The 26,097-nt window shown below is 37.3% G+C and overlaps 2 protein-coding genes and 1 long non-coding RNA gene across 9 annotated transcripts in view; 2 read left to right on the forward strand and 1 right to left on the reverse strand.

Annotated features, from left to right (window-relative positions):
- Nucleotides 1–26,097, forward strand: part of LOC127952830 (N-acetylglucosamine-6-phosphate deacetylase) — a 154,202-nt gene that overhangs the window by 81,046 nt on the left and 47,059 nt on the right. The window lies entirely within an intron of this gene.
- LOC127952850 (uncharacterized) lies at nt 3,915–5,980 on the reverse strand. Its single transcript, XR_008153062.1, has 4 exons — nt 5,886–5,980; nt 4,779–4,894; nt 4,553–4,637; nt 3,915–4,042 (listed from the first exon to the last, which is right to left on the reverse strand). It is a non-coding gene; the product is annotated as an uncharacterized LOC127952850 (long non-coding RNA).
- The window catches only part of LOC127952811 (Fc receptor-like protein 5), a 140,874-nt gene continuing 134,789 nt past the window's right edge, over nt 20,013–26,097 (forward strand). For 5 of the 7 annotated variants that reach the window (XR_008153059.1, XM_052551626.1, XM_052551630.1 and 2 more), the window contains exons 1-6: nt 20,019–20,072; nt 20,724–20,759; nt 21,515–21,994; nt 22,177–22,347; nt 24,702–24,983; nt 25,744–25,986. Coding sequence is in view for 6 of the 7 variants with exons in the window: in XM_052551626.1 (XP_052407586.1) it covers nt 20,042–20,072; nt 20,724–20,759; nt 21,515–21,994; nt 22,177–22,347; nt 24,702–24,983; nt 25,744–25,986 (1,243 nt within the window). In the remaining variant the exon portion in view is untranslated. Of the gene's footprint in view, nt 20,073–20,723; nt 20,760–21,514; nt 21,995–22,176; nt 22,348–24,701; nt 24,984–25,743; nt 25,987–26,097 lie in introns of all 7 variants that reach the window. The other 2 variants (XM_052551628.1, XM_052551627.1) reach the window with 2 other exon arrangements.

A 26,097-nucleotide genomic window follows, 5' to 3' on the forward strand; every position in this document is an offset into this window, starting at 1 on the left:
TTTGTTCTCTTTTTCAAGCTTCATACAGTAAACATTTTAGACTTTAATTAAAGGGGGGGTGAAATGCTATTTCATGCATATTGAGTTTTTTACACTGTTAAAGAGTTGGATTCCCATGCTAAACATGGACAAAGTTTCAAAAATTAAGTTGTATGATTGAAGGAGTATTTCTGTTCCAAAAATACCTCTTCCGGTTTGTCACAAGTTTCGGAAAGTTTTTTTCGAGTATGGCTCTGTGTGACATTAGATGGAGCGGAATTTCCTTATATGGGTCCTAAGGGCGCGTTTGCTGGAAGAGCGCGCGCTCCCGTATAGCAGCGCACTGAGAGCACAACAGACTTCACTGATCAGAGGCTCAGAGCGAGAGCGTCGCAAAATGTCACAAAAGGAGTGTGTTTTTGGTTGCCAGGGCAAGACAACCCTGCACAGATTACCTAAAGAGAAACAGCATTAAGGGACCAGTGGATGGAGTTTATTTTTACAGAGCATCAACGGAGTTGTGCAAGTGTTTGTGTTTGTTCCCTGCATTTCGAAGATGCTTGTTTTACAAACAAGGTCCAGTTTGACGCCGGATTTGCACATCGTTTATTTCTTAAGGATAATGCAGTCCCAACGAAAAAGGGTCACGATCGCGTGTTGGAACCGCATGCGGTGAGTGAAACGGCTTCAAAAATCTCTGTGTTGTTAACTTAGCTGTCGGCGTGTAAGCACATCAAGTAAACAACATGCGATGTTGTCATCAAACTGCATGAGTAAAACTGCTTCAAATATCTCTTTGTTGTTAACTTAGCTATCGGCGCGTAAGCACATCAAGTAAACAACATGCGATGTTGTTATCAAACTGCACTTTCCACATGTACAGCTTAAAAAAAAAAACAAAACAAAAAACGACAAAGTGGAACTTAGTCATTTTCCAAAACCGCTAAGCAAATATATATACAGTTTCAGTACATACCACATAGAGCCGCTGTTGCTGCTGCTGCTCTTGTTAAATTTCAGCCTATGGATCATAAATATACGCTGAATCTGACTGTTAGCAATGGTTTGTTTTGGTTGGTTTTGTCCTCAGGTAATGTCACAGCTTCCAAACGCTATCAGCGCAAAAGCCTACTGGCTCTCGTGATTCTTTAGCTCCGCCCACACGTCACGCCTACAGACGCTCGTGTTTTTCCGGAAAAAATCGGTACAGACTATCTTTCTCTTATGAATATAATAAAACTAAAGACTTTTTGGAGTTATGAAGGATGCAGTACTACTCTATAGGTACTCAAGATTAACAGGATATTGAGTGAAAACGAGCATTTCACCCCCCCTTTAAGAGTTTTAGTAAAGGAGATATTCATACACAGTCATCCCCTAGCTCCAGTCATGAAGTGAATTCATGATGTTATGTCAAAGCTAGCAGGTGTTTGTTTTCCTGAACACTTTCTCTGTCTTTCATTGTTCAGACAATCAGTGTTTATTTGATGCTGTGCTGATAGACTTTTATAGATGATATTGCACACTTGACATGCATGTCTTCATGGTGTTTTTTTGTGAGTTTGAAACATTTACATTGTGTTGTATAACATTTTGGTCAATTTAATTTTTAAGAAAATTGATCTTTTTCCAGTGTTCTCTGAAAGACATACTGTATTTACTGTTTTGTTTTTTAATAAAAGCATTTTCATTTGCATACTGAAAATAGTTAATGTTTAAAACATAACTGCCTTTTTATTCTTTATGGTGGCAAAAACGAGCTTGGTGACAGAGGATGCAGTGTAGTAATTTGGGCATGTTGTCTTTAAATGAGTTTGACATATCAATAAATAATGGAAGATCCTTACAAAAATATGCATGTTTATTATGCTTTATGTATTTATTTGTTCATTCATTCATTCATTTATAATTTCTGTTTTTATTCCTAGAGTTCAAATGGTAGAGAATGGTAAATCACAGAAACACAAATGTGAACAATTTTAACTTTAAAACACAATGTAATATACAATGTAAATTTTAGAAGCACATCATTTGATTAGTAAATATATTTGTCTTTGGTCAAAAAAAAATAAAAATCTTAAAAATGTGTCTTATATTTAATGAGAGGAATCTGTCTGTTGGATACAACTGCGACTGCTGGGCATGTGCACATCAATATTGCCCAATTTTTGTCAAGCTGAACAACGGAGGAAGGTGTAGACGTTAATAAAACAGAATCTAATAAGTAGCAAGCTTAATCTATTGTTAACCGAATCTATCCTTTCAGCCGAAAAACGAAAGACATCTGTCATACATGGATAAGGAAGTGTGACGCTGCTGCTCAGCTGTGATGTCATTGGCTATGAATTTTCAGGACAGTCTGTGGTTGGACTATCTTTTAACCCATATTAAACAGCGCATCATGTTAAAAAGTATGTTTTGCTGCTATCATCACATTAGTAATATATTAAGTCAACAATGAAGTGTTGCTATCTTGAGAAAAATGACATCTTTAGCGAGATCCTAATCCTAACCCTAAGCATAACTTCAATGAACTACATAAAACAGCCCCCTAGTGTTGCCTTTCCATAGATAGAACGACGGAGGCTTGTGGGTAATGTAGTTCAAAACTTTTTATTAACGAAACGAAATAAATTATTTATTTTAAGGAAAACTGGATATCTAAATATGTTCATTGTGCAAACCTCTATGATATATTTGAGAGGCAGCCTGAAATGTGGTATTTTACAGTGAGCAATATTTAAAATGCCTTTATGCCAGCTTTTCATTTATTTCTGAAAACTGAGCTCAACATTATTTTATCAGCATAGCATAAGTAATAATCCTGCCCATTTCCTCTTTGATTCGTTAATTGGACTCTGATTTACAGCCATTTGAAATGTACAGTTTTGGGCTCTTCCGGGGGGTGCTACTGGGCCACTGGGGGTAGAAGGGCAGTAAAACCTACATATATGTATTCTCCTCATCATGGACAACAAACTGAGCTGAGTCACATTTATATCTGACAGTTTTCACAGTCCTCTGTTTTCTATTCTATTCATCAAGACTATTATACCTTTTGACAGGACATTGTGAGGCCATCTGATGAAACATGGAAAAATTAGAAAGAAATGATTTAATAATGAAAATAATAGATTATTTCTTTGATTTTTGAAGTAAATGCCAAGAAATATAATGGATGAACCTGCAACAACTTGCCTTTATCTATTCCCCACTGTAAAGCAGTAATCAGGGACAATGTATACACATTGTGATACTTCACTATTACACAAGGACAAATTCATGCAGTGCTAAGAATATTAATTTACATATATATATAACTAATTAGCAAAAATCAGTGTAAAAATGTCCTCCTCACCGTATCTTGCTCCTCAGGTGCTGGATATCAGTAATGTGCCTGCTCTTGGTTTTAATGCAGTACAAGATCCACGTTGATCATTCCTGCTACATTCTCATATATCCCTCAAGTGTTTGTAACAATAAAGCCCATGGCACCATCTTGTAATGCAAAATAATTAATTTGTAACTCCCTTTATTTCACAAAAAATGTGCATATTTGCTACTAATATATAAAAAAATTACTTTCTGGTGTACTGATGTCCCAGATGTTATTCATCCGATCAAAAATGTTTATGTCTTAAATAAAAATAATCCCAATAATTAATATGTAGTTTTTCCAAGTCTAAAATAAACACATATGAGCCTACCTAGTAAAATTATGTATTTACCAAGAATCTTCAGAACACAATATTCACCATTTTCATTTTATTGAAGCATAGACTATAAAGTTGATAAAGTAGCATCAAGACAAATAAGATTCAATGAAAATAATTATCATCAAAAATACATTAACCTCGTATATTAATCAGTTCACACAGATGAGTGATGAAATGTCCTTAAAATCAGTAGTAGAAAATGTAGTACTGTACACTTACCATTTTTCAAGCTGTTTTGAGACCTTTTGAGAAGCTTTATCTCTGAAGACAATTTACCACATCCTCTTCTTTCACTCCTTTCAAGAGCATCACTTGGTCAAAACCCCTCATTTGGCTGATGAGATCATCTGTACAAATTAAAATACTGCAATAAAAATGTCATTCTGCAAGAATTAAGAAAAAGTTACAGAGGCAAAGGTCTTGCTCATGAGACTCCATTAGCATGTGTAGTTCTCAGAGACTCTAGAATTCATCTATTGTTGCAGTAAATGTGTTTTTTCCCTCTAGAATCTTTTTCCAAAGTTCCTGACTTCTCTCACAAATGTGTTTTAGTCTGTGCAGTGTAAGGCCTGGCTTCAAACCAATCCACTATCAATTCACAATTTATAACATAACATTTACAAAACAATGAAATAATGTCAATTGGTGTTTATATCAGCTAAACCAATTTCATGATTGTCTTCTCTTAAAACAGGTGGTGTGTTTTTAAAAACATAATATTAAAAATGTCCAGTCACACTTTGCTAACATGCTGTAAATGTAATAGTATAAAAAGAAATCAAGGCTGACATGACCAGTTCTGTGAGAGATCATCATAAAATGTTGTATAACACAGCATTGCTTCAACACACATATACCAGAGGACTTCTGTTTGTTTGAGCACAAGATGGCCATCTTCATTTCTCATCCTGAGTAAATAATTTCCTTGGTCTTCCTTCTCTTCTGTGAAACAAGATAATATCTACTTACTCTGTGTGCAATTAACATTGCTCATTAAACATAATTAAGTTAATTTAAAGTAAGATTCAGACCAGAGCATTTGATGAGTAAGTGTTGATTAAAAAATATTCTAAACAAATGTACCTGGGAAGAGCTGATCATGGCAAGATTCGCTGAGACTCAGTAATAGCTCTTTTAGTTTTTAGGAAGGTTTGTGAGGGTTGGCTCTTAAAATAGCTGTTGAGCTCGATATTTTAGACCTGAAAAAGAAGAACAGCATTATCTGCAAAAAATCATGTAAGACAGAAAGAAGGAAATATTATTAATTACGTGCAACTTGTACATTACACCTCTGTAAAGATGCTGTATAATTAAATGTTAAATGCATCCATTATTGAAAGCAAGTAATTAATAGCAAGCTATAGTCATATGAATTCTTTTGATAGTGTCAGATGAGACCGTCCTGGGGCTTGTACAATATCATACAAGTGTTAAACTGGATTATTAAGACTGTGATGTGCGACTGTGTTTAGGGATCATTTTTAAGACTTTGACCCTGTCCAGATACCCACACTTGCAGTCTTGGCCACTTGAGAGTGTGTGTACGTGACAGTTTGTGAACGAGACTGTCCCCGGTCTTAATAATGCCAAAGCACAGCGTCCTTAACACACACTAAACCTCTCCAATACTGCTCCGGAGCGCTATACAAAGCTTAGTGTATCCCATCATGCATCATGTTTTGGAATAAATCGTCAGACTTTTTGCCGAGATCTCACAAGAGGTCACGGAAAGCTGTCCAATGTACAGTATGTGAAATATTGATAATTAGATATTAAAAATCTCTGTAAACACATAAGTGTCCCATAAGACAGTGGCTCCCAATCCTGGTCCTGGAGAACCCCAACACTGCACATTTGAGATGTCTCCCTGATCTAACACACCTGATTCAACTCATCAGCTCATCAGTGAAGACTCCAAGGCAGATAAGAGAGACACCAAAACCGTGCAGCGCTGGGGTTCTCCAGGTTCAGGATTGGGAAACACAGTCATCAGGTCATGAAAAGTTCGACACACACTTGTGGTCATCATGCTCACTCGAACACTAGGCCAAATACAGGAAAGACGTCAAATAAGTAATCAAGTGGTCAAGTGCAAAGATGGCAAGTGTGGGTATTTGGACAGTGCAACAGTTTAAGAAACAACAAATGCTGTACATGTTTGATAAAAGGGACAAACTATCACAGACTTACTGCTGCAAATATCTGCCTCCACAGCTTTCTGTCTTCTCCATTTCTGAAGGAATCCCTCTCCAGAAACACCACTGGGCTTCCTTTACGTCTTTTCAGCTAAAAATAAAAATAATAAAAAAGGGGAGAGAAAATAAAATTGAATTAAATACAGAATGTTAATAATGATCTGTGAGCAAAATATTTAGATATATATATATATATATATATATATATATATATATATATAATATATATATAAACTGATATGAATGAACTGCAAGATGGAAAAATACATGTTTTATTATTTATTTGTTATATGTTAAAAATACATGTTTATTGATATTTATTAATGTTTTTATTTTTTTATTTTTTTTTGATTTACATTAAAAGGTATTAAAAGCATGGTACAGAACATATGATTACTGTGATATCTCTCATATAACAGCACATAAAAACACTAACATTACAGTGATACAAACATAGCTGGTTTGGTGATTATTGTATTGTTGTACTGATTATTAATATACCATAGTAAAACTACAGTTATAGTTACTAATGTCCCGTTTACTGTGTTTTAACTTCACATTTCATTTATTACTATTGTAAGTGTCGTGATTACCATGATTTTACTACAAATACAACTTACATCATTGAAACGGATTGAATGTCTATGGCACGTCACGTGACAGATAGAGTTTAATCACAGTAATTAGCAGCTGTGTTCATTTATTTAAACGCAATGAAACTCAAAGACAGCCGCGGATGACCGATATAATACAGCGATTAAACATATGGCACTAATCTGATTAATAAAGAAGACAGAATACATTTTTATAAAAGGCATTAAAAGAGCTTATTTAAGACTACTCACCCAAACTGTGGAACTGTCACTGATAGCAAGTATCGCGATGTGTGCTGAATGAGACTTCTTGAACGTGATTTCATAGCGATAAACATTTTATTTATTTATTTATTTTTTTTATTGCAAGACAAAAGAAATACAAATACAAAATAGCACTGCATTGTCATACAATGACACAAAAAAACAAAACAAAAACAAAAACCAAGAAACAGGAAAATCAACAATGAGTAAAATCTCTGCAAGAAAGACATCAAATCTAGGTAATGTATTGAGAAATTTTGATTTATGAATAAAAAATTTACAATGCAAAACAAAAAAATTGACAACAAGATCGACAACATGGTTACTACCAGAAAAAAAGAAAAAAATATCTTTCAATGAGAATTTTAAATCACCTTTTATAAAAGAAGATAAATAACAACTTAAGTTCTCCCAAAGACACTTAACCTGATTGCAATAATAGAATAAATGTAGTAAAGTTTCTTCTTCAACTCTGCAGAACACACATAAGTCAGAAAGATCCAAAAAAAGAGCAATTTGAGAGTTTGTTGGATAAACATTATGCAAAATTTTAAAATGTACCTCTTTAATTTTATTAGAAATGCAAAATTTTTCAGGGAGTAACCATGCTCTCTTCCAGTGAATATTATCAAAAAAATTGGTCCAGAAAAATTTACATCTAGGGGATGTATATACTGAATAATGTAATATTCGCTTTATATATCTACGGTTACATTTTTTATCAAGAAAACAAACTCCATCCAGTAAAAGTTTGGGCATAATTGTTTTCCTCTCATTATAACTCAGGTATGTCTTAAATAAATGCACATAACTTGGAGACGAACTTTTGATAACAGAATTGAAGGATCTAGCTGGCAGGGGAAGATTATACAAAATCATAAATTCTTCATAATCCAGTATAGTACCATCATCTTTAAATAAATCCAAAACAAAGACAATACCTCTGTCATACCACTTTTCAATAAAAAGAGACTTTCCACGAATTAAAATACATGAATTATTCCAAAGAATTTCTTTGTGGGGGGAAAAGTTGTGTACATAACACAATTTCCAAGCAAGTAAAGCTTGTTGGTGAAAGTTTGAGAGAGAAATCGGCAATTTAGAAGGAGTAAAATCACATTTTAAAATAAAATCTAGACCACCTAATATACGAAATATAGTATTGGGGATGTAGTACCAAATTGAATCATTACTACGGAGACATTTTTTTAACCAACTAATTCTAAATGAACTAACTAATTCTTTGAAATCCAAGACTTCTAATCCACCTTCAGAACTTCTGTTAGACAAGACAGATTTCCTAATTTTATGGGATTTATTCTTCCAAATAAAATTCAGCAACATTTTATTTATATCAACAACAATTTTGTCACTTACAAATAAAGATAAAGCAGGGTAAACACAACGGGACAAACCCTCTGCTTTAGATATTAAAACTCTGCTATAAATGGATAGATCTCGTTGAAGCCAAGAATTAAAGATTATTCTAGTTTTCTTTATTTTAGGAGAAAAATTTAGATGTTGACGAATTGATCTATCTTTAGTAATAGAAATCCCCAGGTACTTGATACAGTCTTTAACTGGAAAATTATGAATTGACGTTTGTTGGGTATCATAGAGACAAAATAGTTCACACTTTGATAAATTTAAATACAAACCTGAGGCTTCAGAAAAGGACTGAATAATTTGAATACTTAGAAGAATTTGATTCTGATCTTTAAGGAATAAGGTAGTATCGTCCGCAAGTTGAGATATTTTAAATTCTTTACCAAATACAGAGATACCTTTCAAAGTGGGATTTTGTAAAATATTAAGTGATAGCAATTCAACAGCCAAAAGAAAAAGAAACGGGGAAATGGGGCAGCCTTGACGCACTCCTCTATCACACTTAAAACGTTTAGTGGTATGCAAATTAACCAAAACTGAAGAGTTAATATCATTATAAAGCATTCTCACCATCTTAATAAATTTATTTCCAAAGCCAAAAACACTAAGAGATTGAAACAAAAATTGGTGCTCTAATGAATCAAATGCTTTATAAAAATCCAAAAACATTATAATAGAATCTGAATCAATATTCTCTGAATAATCAATGAGATCAAGTACAAGTCTTATATTGGAACTAATGTGTCTATTCTTCATAAACCCGTTTTGTGTTTCACCAATTATACTATTAAGACCAGATTTTAAACGAGTAGCAAATATTAAAGAAAGTAATTTATAATCAACATTTAACAATGATATTGGTCTCCAGTTTTCAATTAAAAGTGGGTCTTTATCTGATTTGGGAATCAAAGAAATTAGTCCCTGCTTCATTGTGGGCGTCATCTCACCTTTGCGAATACATTCTTTAAACAAACAATATAAAGGCTGCTTTAATAAATCCCAAAAATGTAAATAAAATTCAACAGACAGACCGTCAGTACCTGGAGATTTTCCCTTTTTCATAGATTTAAGTGCCTCTTCTATTTCAGTAACAGATACATCAGAATCACCTAATAATTTAAAATCCTCATTAATACCTGAAACTTTATCACAGATATTCAAAAGAAAAGAATCACATTTATCTTGAGAAAAATGAGAAGTATACAATTCTTCATAAAAGTTGTATACAAAAGTTGAGATCAATCCTGGATCTGTACATAAATCACCATTAACACCTCAGTATTTGAATGAGCTTTTTACATTATAATAGTCCACGTCTGCTGCGTTCTCAAAGCAAATGATAAGAATATCAAAATCAACTGCGCCAGATCCTTTTCTTATTTAGCGCCTAAACTCTGGAATAACCTACCTAGCATTGTTCGGGGGGCAGACACACTCTTGCAGTGTGTTAAATCTAGATTTAAGACCCATCTCTTTAACCTGTTTTACACATAAAACACTAATATCATTCAAAGATCCAAATTCGCTTAAGGATGTTTACGCTGCATTAATTAGGTAAACCAGAACCACTTCCCATAAAACCTGATGTACTTGCTACATCAGTAGAAGAATGGCATCTACACTAATATTAGTGTGCTTCTCACTTATTCTGAGGTCACCGTAGCCACCAGATCCAATCTGTATCCAGATCAGAGGGTCATTGCGATCACCTATATCCAATATGTATCCAGCCCAGATGGTGGATCAGCACCTAGAAAGGACCTCAACAGCCCTGAAGGACAACTAGAGCCCCAGATACAGATCTCCTGTAAAGACCTTGTCTCAGACGACGACCAGGACAAGACCACAGGAAACAGATGATTTTTCTGCACAATCTGACTTTGCTGCAGCCTGGAATTGAACTGCTGGTTTCGTCTGGTCAGAGGAGAACTGGCCCCCACTGAGCCTGGTTTCTCCCAAGGTTCTCCCAAGGTCCGTCACTGATGGAGTTTTGGTTTTTTGCCGCTGTTGCCTCTGGCTTGCTTAGTTGGTAACACTTAATTTACAGGGATATCATTGACTTGATTGCAAATGATTGCACAGATACTATTTAAACTGAACTGAGATGATGATATCACTGAATTCAATTATTAACTGTCTTTAACTGTAATTTTGCATAATTGACACACTGTTTTCCTAATTAATGTTGTTCAGTTGCTTTGACAATCTTTTTTGTTTAAAGTGCTATATCCAAACCAAACAAAGACCAAAGTTCCGATATCCCCAAAGTGGAGATCTCTTTTTAAAAGGAGCGCCTGAAGCACTGGTCACAGGTGTCTCCAATAGACTGCCAATTTGTGGAAACAAGCACCAAGCTACAATATCCAAGACCAACAGCAGAGGTCGTCACACTCCTCCCCATACGACAGGGATTCCCACAAAGTTCCCAATAATGAAACATCAAAACACAAAACAGTCAAACAATTAGCGATAAATGATTTAGGACCAAAGACAGCTCCTTAAAATTTCCAGAGGGACCACAAGTTCAATCCAAAAGATTATACAGTATCCAGAGCATGTGACAGCACATCAGCTACCACTTTTTCTGAACCCCGGACATGAAGAATATCCAGGCAAAAGGACTACAAAAACAGATACCACCAGACCAACCTCTGATTCGGACACTGCAAAGAATTTAAAAAAGGTTAATTGATTATAATCTGTATATATATATATATATATATATATATATATATATATATATATATATATATATATATATATGTATCAGGTGCACTGGAATTTAAATGCATGTAAAAAGTGCAGCGCTTTACAACCATAGGACAGGAAGAGCTAAATAAACTTATCACTGTATCTAAACCAACAACATGTTTATTAGATCCTGTACCCACTAAATTACTGAAAGAGCTGTTACCTGTAGCAGAAGAAACACTTCTCAATATCATAAACTCGTCGTTAACTTTAGGACACGTCCCAAAACCATTCAAGCTGGCGGTTATCAAGCCTCTTATTAAGAAACCAAAACTAGATCCTAGTGTACTGGCAAATTATAGGCCTATTTCAAATCTTCCATTTATGTCTAAAATTTTAGAGAAAGTTGTGTCTGCTCAATTGAGCACCTTCCTGCATAAAAATGATATGTATGAAGAATTTCAGTCAGGTTTTAGGCCCCACCATAGCACAGAAACTGCACTTGTTAAAATTACAAATGACCTGCTCCTTGCGTCAGACCAAGGCTGCATCTCATTTCTAGTCTTACTTGATCTTAGTGCTGCGTTCGACACCATAGATCATGACATACTCATAGATCGATTACAAAACTATACAGGTATTCAAGGGCAGGCTCTAAGATGGTTTAGATCCTACCTGTCCGATCGCTACCATTTTGTTTACTTAAATGGGGAGTCATCTCATTTATCATCAGTAAAATATGGAGTGCCACAAGGATCCGTCCTAGGTCCCCTTCTATTTTCAATATATATGTTGCCCCTTGGTAATATTATTAGAAAATACGGAAGTAGCTTTCACTGTTATGCTGATGATACTCAGCTATATATCTCAACGAGACCAGATGAAACTTCCCAATTATCTAAGCTAACAGAGTGTGTTAAAAATGTAAAAGATTGGATGACACACAATTTTCTCCAATTAAATTCGGATAAGACAGAGATATTAATTATTGGACCAAAAAACACTACACAGAATCTTGTAGATTACAATCTACAACTAGACGGATGTACTGTTACTTCCTCTACAGTCAGAAATCTGGGTGTTATATTAGACAGCAATTTGTCTTTTGAAAATCATATTTCCAATGTTACAAAAACTGCATTCTTCCATCTTAGAAACATTGCCAAGCTACGAAACATGTTATCTGTTTCTGATGCAGAAAAGCTAGTTCATGCATTCATGACCTCTAGACTGGACTATTGTAATGCACTTCTAGGTGGTTGTCCTGCTTCTTCAATAAACAAGCTACAGGTCGTCCAAAATGCAGCAGCTAGAGTCCTTATGAGGTCAAGAAAATATGATCATATTACCCCAATTTTACAGTCTCTGCACTGGCTACCTATTAAGTTCCGTATCAGTTACAAATTATCATTACTTACCTATAAGGCCCTAAATGGTTTAGCTCCAGCGTACCTAACTAGCCTTCTACCACGTTACAATCCATCACGCACCCTAAGGTCACAAAACGCTGGACTTTTGGTCGTTCCTAGGATAGCAAAGTCCACTAAAGGAGGTAGAGCTTTCTCACATTTGGCTCCCAAACTCTGGAATAGCCTTCCTGATAATGTTCGGGGTTCAGACACACTCTCTCTGTTTAAATCTAGATTAAAAACACATCTCTTTCACCAAGCATTCGAATAATGTATCTTTTTAATTGTGAGTGTAGTTGCATCTGTTCAAAGTTGCATTTTTATTCATTAGCTTGGGTTAAACTAATTTTACTTTGTTGGATCAGCAGCTATGCTAATGATGTCTGTATTTTGTTTCTATGTTTCGCCACGGGATTTACATCCCGTGGTAACTAGGATTTAAACAAGCTCCAGTCTGGATCCAGAACACCTGAGAAGAGATGATGCTGACCCTCAGAGGACCCCAGATGATGCTAACCTTGAATCAACAAACAGAACTAACAATTATTGCTAAATGTGTGACTGAATCATATAATAACTTAATAATATTGATAGTTCATCGTCTAGCTGACTACGTCTTGTATTATTATTATTATTTTTTCTAAAATCCTGTCAAATGTGCACAAACTACTAGCTACTACTAAATATTGTAGAAACATAATTTTCTGTAAAGTTGCTTTGTAACGATTTATTTTGTAAAAAGCGCTATACAAATAAACTTGAATTGAATTGAATTGAATGTAAAAAATACTGCAAGGCCCAAATAAGGCCAAGTTCACCATAAGCTGCGCATCAGACAAACGTTTCCACAGTAAACAAAGGCACTTTAAGGGAGTCTCCCAACTGTCACTAAAAACAACAAAGTAGTCTAAATGGATGGCAAACCAATACAAACCAAACCAACCTTATTCAACCAACCAACCAAATTTCTGTGCAGAACTCTTAAAGGACAGAACAATCTGCTTTCCGATGTCCTCTCATGACAATAATTGAAAGTCTTACTCGGGTCAAATTTTGATGGTTAAAGGTTAGACGAAAGCTTGGACAGAGACACAGCAGACTGAACGTCACGAGCATGCCAATCAACAAATCAGTACAAAATCACCGGCCAACACTGCTTCTTCTGGTGTTTTAACATTATGCTCACTGATATAAGTAGCTATACGACGTGGGTGTAATGAATCAGAACTCGACATGGGATCCATAATGCAGGCTTTATTGTAAAGACTCGTAGTCGTACAGGCAATGGTCAGAACCAGCAATATCAACAGCGTGGGAAGAACAGAGAATCAAAATCCAGTAACAAGCAAGGTGTCGGTAGGTAGGCAGCAAAGGTACGTAAAGGATATAAAACAGGATCGGTAACAGGAAATCAAACACGGCAAATGTAGTGTCGTCAGTGTAAGTGAATGAATGGATGCGTGTGTGTCAATATTCAGGTGAGGGTGCCCTCTGCAGGCCAGCAGAGGGAATCACGGGGTTTGTCTCCGTGACAGAACCCCCCCCACCCCCCCCCCCCCCCTGCGAGCGACTCCTGGCGCGAGGAGGCACACGACGTCGGGGTCTACCACGGGGTCGAGGGGCCGGTCTTTCAGGATGTGAGCGATGAAACTCTTCGATAAGATTGGGGTCTAGAATATCCTCAGAGTTTACCCAAGAGCATCCTCTGGTCCGTACCCCTCCCAGTCAACCAGATACTGTAGAATTCTTCCCCGATGTCTGGAATCGAGTAATTCCTGGACTTGGTAAGCCTCCTCGCCCTCTATGATGATGGGTTGAAGGGCCTGTGCACGGGACCTCCCTTTTCCCTCGTCTCTGGGACCAGAAGCGGGCTTGAGCAGGGATACATGAAACGTAGGAGAAATACGATATGTGTTAGGAAGTGTCAACCGGAAGGAATCTGGAGTTATTTGTCTAGTGATTTGGAATGGACCCACATACCTTGGACTCAATTTGCGGCAAGGAAGCCAGAGACGGAGATCCCGTGTTGATAGCCACACCCATTGACCTGGTTGGTAGTTGTGACCTGGGCGCCTTATGCGGTCCGCTTGCAACTTCTGCCTCCTGACAGCGTGTTGCAGGTGAACATGGGTCCGATTCCACACCTCCTCACTGCGTGCCATCCAATCGTTTACAGCTGGTACGTCCGTTGGATCCCCTGACCATGGGAACATTGGTGTTTGGAACCCCAGTACACATTTGAAGGGAGTCAGACCAGTAGATGGTTTAATAAGGGAGTTCTGTGCATATTCTGCCCATAGTAAGTATCGAGCCCAATCGTCCTGATTCTGGTTGCAATAGGCTCTGAGGAAGCGGTTCAGCTCTTGGTTGAGCCTCTCTACCAATCCGTTTGCTTGGGGATGATACCCAGAGGTGAGGCTGACATTGATATTCAGGGCTTTGAAGAAGGCTGACCATAATTGAGAGGTGAATTGAGGTCCTCGGTCTGACACAATGTCCTCGGGTAGGCCATATAATCAGAAGACCCAGTTGCATAGGTGTTCTGCCGTCTGGAGAGCGGTAGGTAGTTTGGGTAATGGAATGAATCTACAAGCCTCTATGATGGTGAGTATGGTAGTATAACCCTGTGAACTGGGAAGATCCGTAATAAAGTCAATGGCAATTTGAGACCAGGGTCGTGGTGGAATGGGTAGTGGTTGCAGGAGACCGGTGGTAGATTGCTTGGATGCCTTGTTAATACTACAATACTACAGGCCATTGGGTTCTTGCTCTGCTCCCTGTGTTGTTGGAGCAGAGTCATGATATCCCATTGAATGGGGGCAACCACCACATGAAACGGTAGGATGGGTTCTGTATCAGGTGGAATGGTCTCCTCCTCGAACTGACATGAAAGAGCATCCGCCTTAGTGTTCTTGGAGCCGGGTCGGTAAGTTACGGAGAAGTCGAATCTAGTGAAGAACAGGGACCATCTAGCTTGATGGGGATTAAGTCGTTTGGCGGTGCGTAAGTACTCCAGGTTCTTGTGATCTCTTAGTACGGTAAACGGATGTGTGACTCCCTCTAGCCAGTGCCTCCACTCCTCGAAGGCTGCCTTCATGGCAAGGAGTTCCCGATCCCCGACACTGTAGTTGCGTTCTGCCGAGTTGAGATTCCTAGAATAGAAGGTACAGGGATGGAGTTTAGCGGCAGGATCTGGGTGTTGTGACAGGATAGTGCCAATACCTGTGTTAGATGTGTCCACCTCGACAATGAAAGGTAATGAGGGGTCAAGGTGACAGAGGATGGGCGTGTTACTGAATCGTTGCTTCAGGGTTTGGAATGCTTTGTTGGTGGATTCTGACCATTGTAATCGGTGAGTTCCTTTCTTGACCAGTGAGGTCAGTGGAGCAACAACAGTACTGAAGTTCCTAATGAATCTCCTATAGAAGTTAGCGAATCCCAGAAATCGTTGCAACTCCTTGAGGGTTGTGGGTTCAGGCCAGTTAAGCACGGCGTTGACCTTCTTTTCATCCATGGCTACCCCTCCAGGACTGATGATGTACCCTAGGAATGTGGTGGAGGTTGTATGGAATTCACGCTTCTCAGCCGTTGCGTATAACTGGTATTGGATGAAGCGTTGAAGAACTGCTCGGATGTTTTGTATATGTTCAGGAAGTGTGTTGGAGTAGATCAGGATATCATCAATGTATACAATCACAGATATGTTCAGCATGTCTCTGAACACCTCGTTAATAAATGATTGAAACACAGATGGACTATTGACCAGTCCGAACGGCATCACAAGATACTCATAGTGTCCAGTGGTGGTGGAGAAGGCGGTCTTCCATTCATCTCCCTCTCTAATGTGAATGAGATTGTAGGCACACCTCAGGTCCAGTTTGGTGTAGTATTGGGCAGTGCAAAGTTGTTCGAGGGCTGAAGGAACCAACGGAAGTGGGTATCTGAGTTTCACCGTCATCTCGTTTAGTCCACGATAATCGATGCAGGGGCGGAGACCACCATCCTTCTTTTTCACAAAGAAGAACCCGGATGAAGCTGGGGATGTGGATGGTCTGATGAACCCCTTCTGAAGCTCCTCCTTGATATAATCCTTCCTAGCGTCGGACTCAGGTTGAGACAATGGGAAGATGCGACCCTTTGGAGGAGAATGCCCTGGCAGAAGATCGATGGCACAGTCATATTTGCGGTGAGGAGGTAAGGTGTTGGCTTGTTCAGTAAGGAATTTTCTGGGCGTTATTCAGACGTAGCCAGGGTAATCCAAGAATCACGGGTGTGTGAGATGTGGGAAGAATGTAGAATTGAATCCTCTCCTTGTGAAGTAAGACAGCCGCCAATAAGATCTTGCGGATGAGGTGAGTAATTGATCCAGAACCCAGTGGTCGACCATCTATTGTCTCCACTGAGAGAGAGGTAGAGCATGGAATCAGTTGAACGTTATACCTCTTAGTGAATTCCTCAGAAATGAAATTGCCTGCAGCTCCGGAATCGAGTAAAGCAGAGGTGATAACTTGTCTGTCGTTTATCCAAAACCCAACGGGAATGCTTACACAGCGGGTATCACACATGGAAGTGAGAGGAGTACTCACCGAGCGTTGTGAGAAGGTAAATGTACGAGTGGGGCAGTTGTTGCGTTGATGGCCAGGTAATCCACAATACATGCATAGCCTGTTGGAAATATGTCGATCTCTTTCCTCCATAGACAGGTTTTACATGTTGACCTGCATGGGCTCAGTAGGTTCATGAGATGGCAAGAATGCTGGGTGATCAGTGCGACGAGAGTTGGATCACCGGGCAAGTTGCAGATTATCAATGGAAATGGTCAATTCCATGAAGCTGTTGAGATCTCTGCCCTCGTCTCTGCATGCTAGTTCAGTTTGCAGATCATAATTCAGTCCCTTGCGGAAGAGTACTTTTAATGTGTCGCTCACCCAGTTAGTTTGTGCCGCCAGAGTGCAAAATCGTAGAGCATAATCCGCCGCCGTCATTCTGCCTTGTAATAACTCCAATAAGCGATCTCCAGCTCCCTCTCCCTCCTTAGGATGATCGAATACTGCCCAGAACTGCTGTAGGAAATCCTGAGGAGGTAAATGCCGATCCATCGGAACCCCATACGGCAGTAATCCATTCTAGTGCTTTCTCAGTCAACAGTGAACAAACAAAGGCGATCCTTCCAGTATCCGTAGTATACAGCGTGGGCTGTTGTTCCACAAAGAGGGAGCATTGCAATATAAATCCCTTACACTTGCTGGCCTCAACTTTGCATTTATCTGGAAAAGCGAGATGGGGATTAGCCTGAGATGGCGTTCCTGCCGAGTGGGCAATGGCGGATGTCTCCGGCGTTGGTGTGGCCGTGGGAGCTGTATGGAGATTCTGAACGGCCTTGACGAGTTCTTCCGTGATAGATGCGAGTCGATTCAGCTGCAATCTGACTGACTTGGGCCGCCATGGTGGTATGAAGACTTTCAAAAGCCGCTGGATCTCGTGTTGGCGAAGTCTTCTGTTATGAACCAGAACACGACATGGGATCCATAATGCAGGCTTTATTGTAAAGACTCTTAGTCATACAGGCAATGGTCAGAACCAGCAACATCAACAGCATGGGAAGATCAGAGAATCAAAATCCAGTAACAAGCAAGGGGTCGGTAGGTAGGCAGCAAAGGTACGTAAAGGATATCAAATAGGATCGGTAACAGGAAATCAAACACGGGTAATAACGCTCAGAAATGACAGACACAGCAAATCAAGACTTCGTGTTTGAACTCTTGCCGAAGTCCAGCTTATATGCACAGTCCTGATGAGTGGCACCTGTGCAGGTGATCAGAGTCCAAGGACAGGGCTTATGGGAAATGTAGTGTCGTCAGTGTAAGTGAATGAATGGATGCGTGATTGTCAATATTCAGGTGAGGGTTTTTGCAATTTTCCTGCATCGGGTACACTTTCATAGGTCTTTAAAACTGCGGATTTAACTTTTTGATAAACTTTACAATCATTGATTGACAATGAACAAAAAGCTACTTGTGCTTTCCCCGTTACACTGTAACAGTGCAACACCATTATCATCTGTCCAGTTCCTTAATTAACGAGAAGGTGAACTAGAAAAACCATCAATATCAGCCATGAGAAACATCACCAGAAAACAATTCAGTCCACACAGTGCAGTCAAATAGCACGAGCTTTCTCTCTACCTACCTATCCAATATTCTACCTGAATCAACCCTAGTCTTCATGCGCTTACCGGTGGGGGTACTTATTCACTGTAGCCCGTTCATACCAGCAACGCGTTAAACACCACGGATGTGCTTCCGAGATAATGACTCGGAACACTACACAAAAACAACAGCCCCGACAGATCTCAAAAGAAACATGCTGCTTTGCCTATCAGAGAAAACTCACGTTCAAAAAAACAATATTGCACACATGTACTTAACAACTGGTGACTTCACACTGTGAACAAGTTGACCAAAATACATAAACTCAAAACGCATATACACACATATATTTTTAACTCATTAAGTTAACAAAGCAAGGACGAGCCCCCAATTTGTTACGACCCCTGGCTCAAGGGAAGCAACAAAAGACAAGGGACAAACATTAAACTCAAGAAAATGTTTATTTACCACTAAATTAACGTAATATTAAATAATAAAATTAAAACAATTAAAGGAAATCACAATGTATCTGTATTCGTCAGTAATGTCAATGTGTAAAGCAGAGTGCATGATAGAAGTGTAACACAATGTTGAGGCATAAAATGCAACAGAACAAGTCAAACAAAACAAAGTCCCAAAGCCAAATCAAAGTCCAAACCAAACAAGGACCAAAGTTCCGATATCCCCAAAGTTCCGATATCCCTAAAGTTCCTCCTTGACTCAAGCAGAGATTTTTACTCTTTTTAAAGGAGCGCCTGAAGCACTGGTCGCAGGTGTCTCCAATAGACTGCCAATTTGTGGAAACAAATACCAAGCTACAATATCCAAGACCAACAGCAGAGGTCGTCACACTAGCTTTGTTTCTATCCAAAGTTGCAAATTTAACTTGTGCGCAAAATTAGAAGATGGCATAAAACATTTGCAAATAACAGACCATTTCTATCCAATGAGGACAAAAGTCACATGATAAACGGGCACTAAATATCACTAAGAAATCTAAGGGAAGCCACTTCAGTGAGCGTAATATATATATTTTTTTACATTTCCATCACTCGTTTTTGATTAAGATTTTTAATTCCAGAGACAGTATAAAGAGGAGACCTTGTCTTTGTGCATGAATATTAAACTGTGTTCACATGTATAAATATATCAGTCAAACTAAACACCATCAGTCTCAGAGAGTTATAGATATAGATAGACATGAGCTCATGTTTGTGGTTTGGTTTTGTTCTCTGTCAGCTCTACCACACTAACCAGTGAAGGAGGAGCAGCAGTTGTTCACTTTATTCCCATATTAATACATAATTATAAATACAGCTATTACCACCATAAATATAAAGAGACATTAAAATATTGTTCAATTTTCCTTGTTTATGAAACAGACCAGAATATATTTTTTCATAATAGCAAATAAATATTGTTCAATTTGATACTGAATGATTCTTGACAACAATTCTGTAGAAAATCTTTAGAAAAGTTTGACATTTTGTGAAAATGTTACAAGATTATAAAAAACATCAAATTATTTTCTGTCACACAAAGTACATTTGTGTGTCTTGTATCTGTGCTGATGTTTCTAAAGATTGACCACAGGTTTCAGGAAGTCTTGAGGCTTTAACACAGTTTGTGCCTTTAACTGTCTGTCATCATTCGGTCAGTATGGAGCTCCCTCAACTTCCTCTTGTGCTCTGTGAGTTTTATTCTCTCTATGAATTTCATGTATTTTAATATAGTGATTACTATTATATTCTAAAAAGGATCAAGTTATTTAGTGTTTCTATATTCTAGTGTTTCTCGCTGCTCTCTGAGTTTCAAGCCCAGCTCTAGTCGAGGAAATAGTGTAAGAGTGAGAGATGATTTTGAGAGAGGAAGTGTGCAGTTAGTGCTGTTTGTGAAGAGAAATACACTCTGTTGTGTTGTAGATCAGTGTGTTTGTTCAGTCATTCAGTTTTGTGCTTTGTTGAATCAGTTCTGTTGGTTTGTTTTACACTTATTTTAGCTGTTGCTGTAATATTCACTAGTTAGAAAGAGTTTGTCTTTGTTCTCGTTCCCTAAACAGTTCTCTGCTGTGTCCAAATCTATAAAATACCAGTCAGATGTTTTCATGTTTATCTGGACTCATATACAGTCCCCCCACACAATATCTTGATATGTTTTAATCTTTATAAAAACATTTGGAATATATTTTTTAAAGATTTAAAAGCTTCAACTTTTAAAGACAAGTTCCTTAAAAACTTAAATCCACTCAAAACTGCCATCAGCTCTAGAGCAGTTATAAGATGCTGTAAAATACACAGCTGACCATGTTCATACTTTTAATGAGTTTCTCTTTGTTTTTTAGTGCTGATTTCAAACATCCACTCTGGACAAACTGAAGGTGAGTGAATTTGATTCATGTATTTCATCACATATGACTGATACTAGAATAACTGTGTGGGGAAGTCGTAGCCTAGTGGTTAGAGAGTTTGACTCCTAACCCTAAGGTTGTGGGTTTGAGTCTCGGGCCAGCAATACCATAGCCCCTTTCACACTGCCATTCCGGCAAATACACGGGTAAAGTGTTCCAGCAATTGTTTCCGGGTCACTAGATTTTGCACTGCCAGTGATTACCCGGGATATGTGCGTGCTTTCAAACACAACCCGTAAAGATGAGGTGTCCTTGAGCAAGGCACTGAACCCCCAACTGCTCCCCCAAAAGGTGCTGCAGCATAAATGGCTGCACACCGCTCCGTGTGTGTGTTCACTGCTGTGTGTGTGTGCACTTTGGTTGGTTAAATGCAGAGCATGAATTCTGACTATGGGTCACCATACTTGGCTGTTTGTCACGTCACTCACTCAAACCAACTGAGAATTACTTACATTTGATTATGATTTTAAATGCACTACATCTCTGTAATAATTTAGATTTTACAGAGAGAAATAAGATCTTCTGTTGGACAACTTTTACAACTTATGTTTTCAAATTCCCATTAATTATAGACTTGTAGTAAATTGACTGATGTTTTATACATGTCTATAAGTTATAGAGAACAACACTTCAGTCTCATCTGCTTTATGTTTTACAATCTGTGTTCATCTAGACAGAAAATGCAGCAGCACATATATTCATTGTGAACTGTTGTCGTTGTACAGAAAGACCAAAAGCCAAAGTGAGCATTAAACCTGATCAACATGTATTCAGAGGAGAGACAGTCACTCTCAGATGTGACATTGATGGTGAAGGAGTCACTAGCTGGAAGTACAGCTGGTATAAAGACGGTTCAGACAGTGTTTTCAGTGAACTACAGGAACACACATTCAGTTCTGTTACTGAGTCTGATGCAGGTAAATACTCCTGTTATGGAGCAGAGAGAGGAGGATCACGAACATCACACATCAGTGATGAAGTTACACTGACAGTATCAGGTGAGTTTGATCATCTCTTCATAAACACACACAAGTTTAACATGTTATTAATGAGTGATTTCTGTATTTCAGATAAAACCAGACCAGTTTTAAGTGTTTCTCCACAGAAGTGGTTGACTGAAGGAGATCCAGTGACTCTGATCTGTGAGGTTGAACTCTCCTCTACAGGCTGGACATTCAACTGGTTCACTGTAACTGTTTCATCAGGTAAGACATAGTGTGCTTCATGTGATAATATCTGAATGAACTGGTTTCAGAAAAAATATTCCAGAGTTTAAAAATAATAAATCTAAATACATTGATTATACCAACAAAGGTATTTTATCATTTACTCATGTAAAAATGACTGACCATTTCTTGAGGTAACTGCACATTCTCACTTTATACAGATTACAGAAATCGTTATCAGCTTCTCTCAGACAGCAGCAGAGGAGCTGGAGGAAACTACACGGTCAGTTCTGCTGCTCTAAATCACACAGGAGTTTATGTGTGCATCACAGAGAGAGGAAAACTAGCCTATTACACATGGTACAGCAACAAACAACTACTATGGGTCACTGGTGAGTCAGGAATAACAGATCATGTTTTTTTTTCACCTTAATGTAAGAGCTCTTTCACTTAAGTTGTGTCCTCTAAAATAGTCACAATTGGATATTTGCAATTTGTGATTTAGATATTAATGCAGTGTATTAAAGTTAAAGCAGCAGAAGGTACTATTTACAAAGCGGGCATGCTTTGACGGTTAATTATATATACGAAAGCAGGAGATATTACATATAGATTTTTCAGGATTCTTTGCTGAATAGAAAGTTCAAAATAACAGCATTTGAAATATGATTACTTTCTTTATACTGGCACTTTTGAATTGTAATATGGTTATGGTTTCCATTTAAAAAATGAAGCACAACTGTTTCCTATAATGATTAAAAAAAATAAAAATCAACTGCATAGTACAAAGTAATCCAAACAGAACTGGAAATATTGTATATGTCTTCGTCTAAATTGCATATGCAGGTTTTTAAAGACATCTTGTGTGAATAAAAAAAAAAAATATATATGTTTATTCTGGCCAGTGTGGCAATAGTAAGGCAGAAGCATACGTGGTTGTCTACACTTTATGAAAGAAAACTAATTTGGCAAACAAAAAACATTTGACGTTCGATCGATAGATAGGTCGTTCGTTCATATGGCGCACACACCTTGGCAAAATCAAATGGCTGAATCAATCATACAAGTTTATTATACTTATTTTTAATATATTTTTTGCATCAATATCTGTGTTCATTTATAAAATAAAATGAATACAAAAAAAACTCCAAGTGTCATTTTAGGGGGTGGCCGTGGTCCCCCCTGGCCCCAAGACACCCCTCGCTGCAGACTGTAGAGAAGTGACATCATGTACCTACGTCAGGTATGTGTTTACAATGCATGCACAAAGTGACGTATGGTTTGTCTATAACACGCATTCGCCTAACGTGATGAGAGAGCATGTGTGTGTCATTTGCATTGCCTGATGACATTAGGTGTTTTAGCATCATGTGTGACGTGACATCATTATAAAGCATGCGCATACTTAGTAGAATACTCTAATAAAATGTTAAAGTGTTAAAGAACGCTAAGGTGGAAAAAAATAAGGGAAAAACAACTATTACAACACTGATAGTCGAATCTTATGTTTGGGGGCGGGCCAAAATACATTGAGTCAAGTCAGACATTCAACAATCATAATTAATGATGTTAACACACAGGAAAAATGTGTAACTAATGCCTTGCAGATACAAGCGGGGTAAATAATGCTTTTATGTTTTGATTAAAAGATAGTTAACACTAAACGTCAGCAAAACCCTAACAATTCACAATTTTTACAATAGTGCTCTCATTATAAAGTTATCCTATATGACAGTAGTTATAAATGTTCTGCATTTCTGTTTTGAGCTGTGCGCGCTGAAGATGATGCATTTGATAGCAAATTTTTTATCAATGGGATTAACCTCATTATTTAACGGGTTGTAGTTACTGCCTCTAATATTTATTTTTTTAAAGTTTATTTAACAGGGACCATACAAGCAAATATAGTTACAATACAAAGCCTGTAACTGATGTGCAGCATATAGAGTTTATAGCTACTGCTAATTTTCAACTCCTGTCCCTGGTTGGGCATTTCTAAAAACATTATAAAACAAATACATACATAAAAACAAGAAATACTACAAAACTATATATATATATATATATATATATATATATATATATATATATATATATATATATATATATATATATATACACACATACACACATACACACATACACACACACATACATACATACATAATCATACACAATTATAACAACAATTAAAAATGTATAGAATTTTGATTCGTCTTTAGCCACAGCTTAATCCTGGAAGTGAACTTTTTGAAGTCAGATATGGCCTTATTATCAGATACTAGCAGACACTAGCAGACCAAACTAATCACTTTAACCTTGACTACAGCGAAAATGTAAAACAAGTAATTCTAATGGTGGAAAATATACATAGAAAAATTAAATGTAACTATTATGGCACATTTACATAAGTGTATTGAGGGAAAATAATCCATTAGGTGAAATTTTTTTTATTTTTATATTTTGATCACTATAATAAAGATTCCGTCTTATAGTTAAATATAAATATATAATATAACACAGTATTTGGTGTGCTTGCTGACAGCGTAATGACAAATATATTCATGTGTAATTTTGTTCAAGAAGTTTTTAATAGAAATACTCTTTGATGACTTATGGATTTTTTTAGATATTAGAATTGTCATATTTTAATGAAAAGCTGCTTTGAAACAGTGTACATTTTGTAAAGTGTTAAATCAATAAAACTTGTTTTGAATTGATTTCTGAACTGTAATTGTCTTCTCAGGTGTTTCTCCTCCAGTCTCTCTGATCATCAGTCCCAACAGAACTCAACACTTCACATCTGTCTCTCTCTCTCTGAGCTGTGAGGACCAGAGTAACTCTGATAGATGGAGAGTGAGAAGATACACAGACAATGGGTGGCTGGAAGATTGTTCATCATCTCTGTGGGGATCACAGACAGGATCTACATGTACAATCAACTCCACCAGCACATCAGACACTGGAGTGTACTGGTGTCAGACTGAATCTGGAGAGATCAGTCATCCTGTTAATATCACTGTACACTGTGAGTCTGTTTCTTTGTTCATTCATTTCTCAAAGCCCTTGTTTTATGTGTCAGATTTAAAAAGCCGGATTGTGATTTTGATTCAATCACACATACAATCTTATTCCTAAATGTCAATGAATCCACGATACCAGAGCTGCTGAAGTTCAGAGGCCAAGCGGACCACATTTAAACGACATAAAACATGAAGAGTCACAGATTACAATTTACATCATCAGACTTTATTTAGGACAATATTTGCAGATTTACTGATTTAGAAATACAGTTTATTAATTATTTATATATATAAGTTTACAGTTTATTAATTATTAATATATATAAGTCTTGCTTGTTCTTGTCATATTTATAAATAAAACAACCCTGAGCATGAAACATTTTATTCATACTCAAAGAGAGTATTGAACAAACTAAACTTCTAACATTATATTAACTATATTTTGTATTAATATTTTATTTTTAAATAGATATCATTATTTTCTCACCATTATTCTGAAAAAAGTCAATTAAACAAAATAACTAGTATAATAATAACAGAGTTTCTAGTAAAAATTGCTCCAGTCCATTTATAAAATACAATATTCAGCAAATTGATAAAAATAAGTTAAACAAATGATTCATAACTCATAACTTAATGACTTACATTTTGTAAGGTGCCTCTAAGTAAAATGCATTATTATTATTATTATTATTTATTTATTTTAATCACATTGTTTATGTATTCATATTCTTGCTATGTGTCTGCTCGTCTCTGTTTGTGTAGTTGGTGTGATTCTGGAGAGTCCTGTTCATCCTGTGACTGAAGGAGATTCTCTGACTCTACGCTGTTTATATCCATATACAACTCCACCAATCCTCAGAGCTGATTTCTATAAAGATGGATCACTCATCCAGAGTCAAACTACAGAGATGATCATCTCTACTGTCTCAAAGTCACATGAGGGTTTCTACTACTGCAAACACCCAGAGAGAGGAGAGTCACCCAAGAGCTGGATCTCAGTCACAGGTGAGACTGTACATCAATAAACACTACTGAAATATTCCTCTGTAATTTATAGATGTTAATTCTTATATTATGATTAGAATAAAGTGATTTTGTGTTCCTGCTTTTTTATGC

This window comes from Carassius gibelio, chromosome B3 (genome assembly GCF_023724105.1).
Source record: "Carassius gibelio isolate Cgi1373 ecotype wild population from Czech Republic chromosome B3, carGib1.2-hapl.c, whole genome shotgun sequence".
NCBI classification, from domain to species: Eukaryota; Metazoa; Chordata; class Actinopteri; order Cypriniformes; family Cyprinidae; genus Carassius; species Carassius gibelio.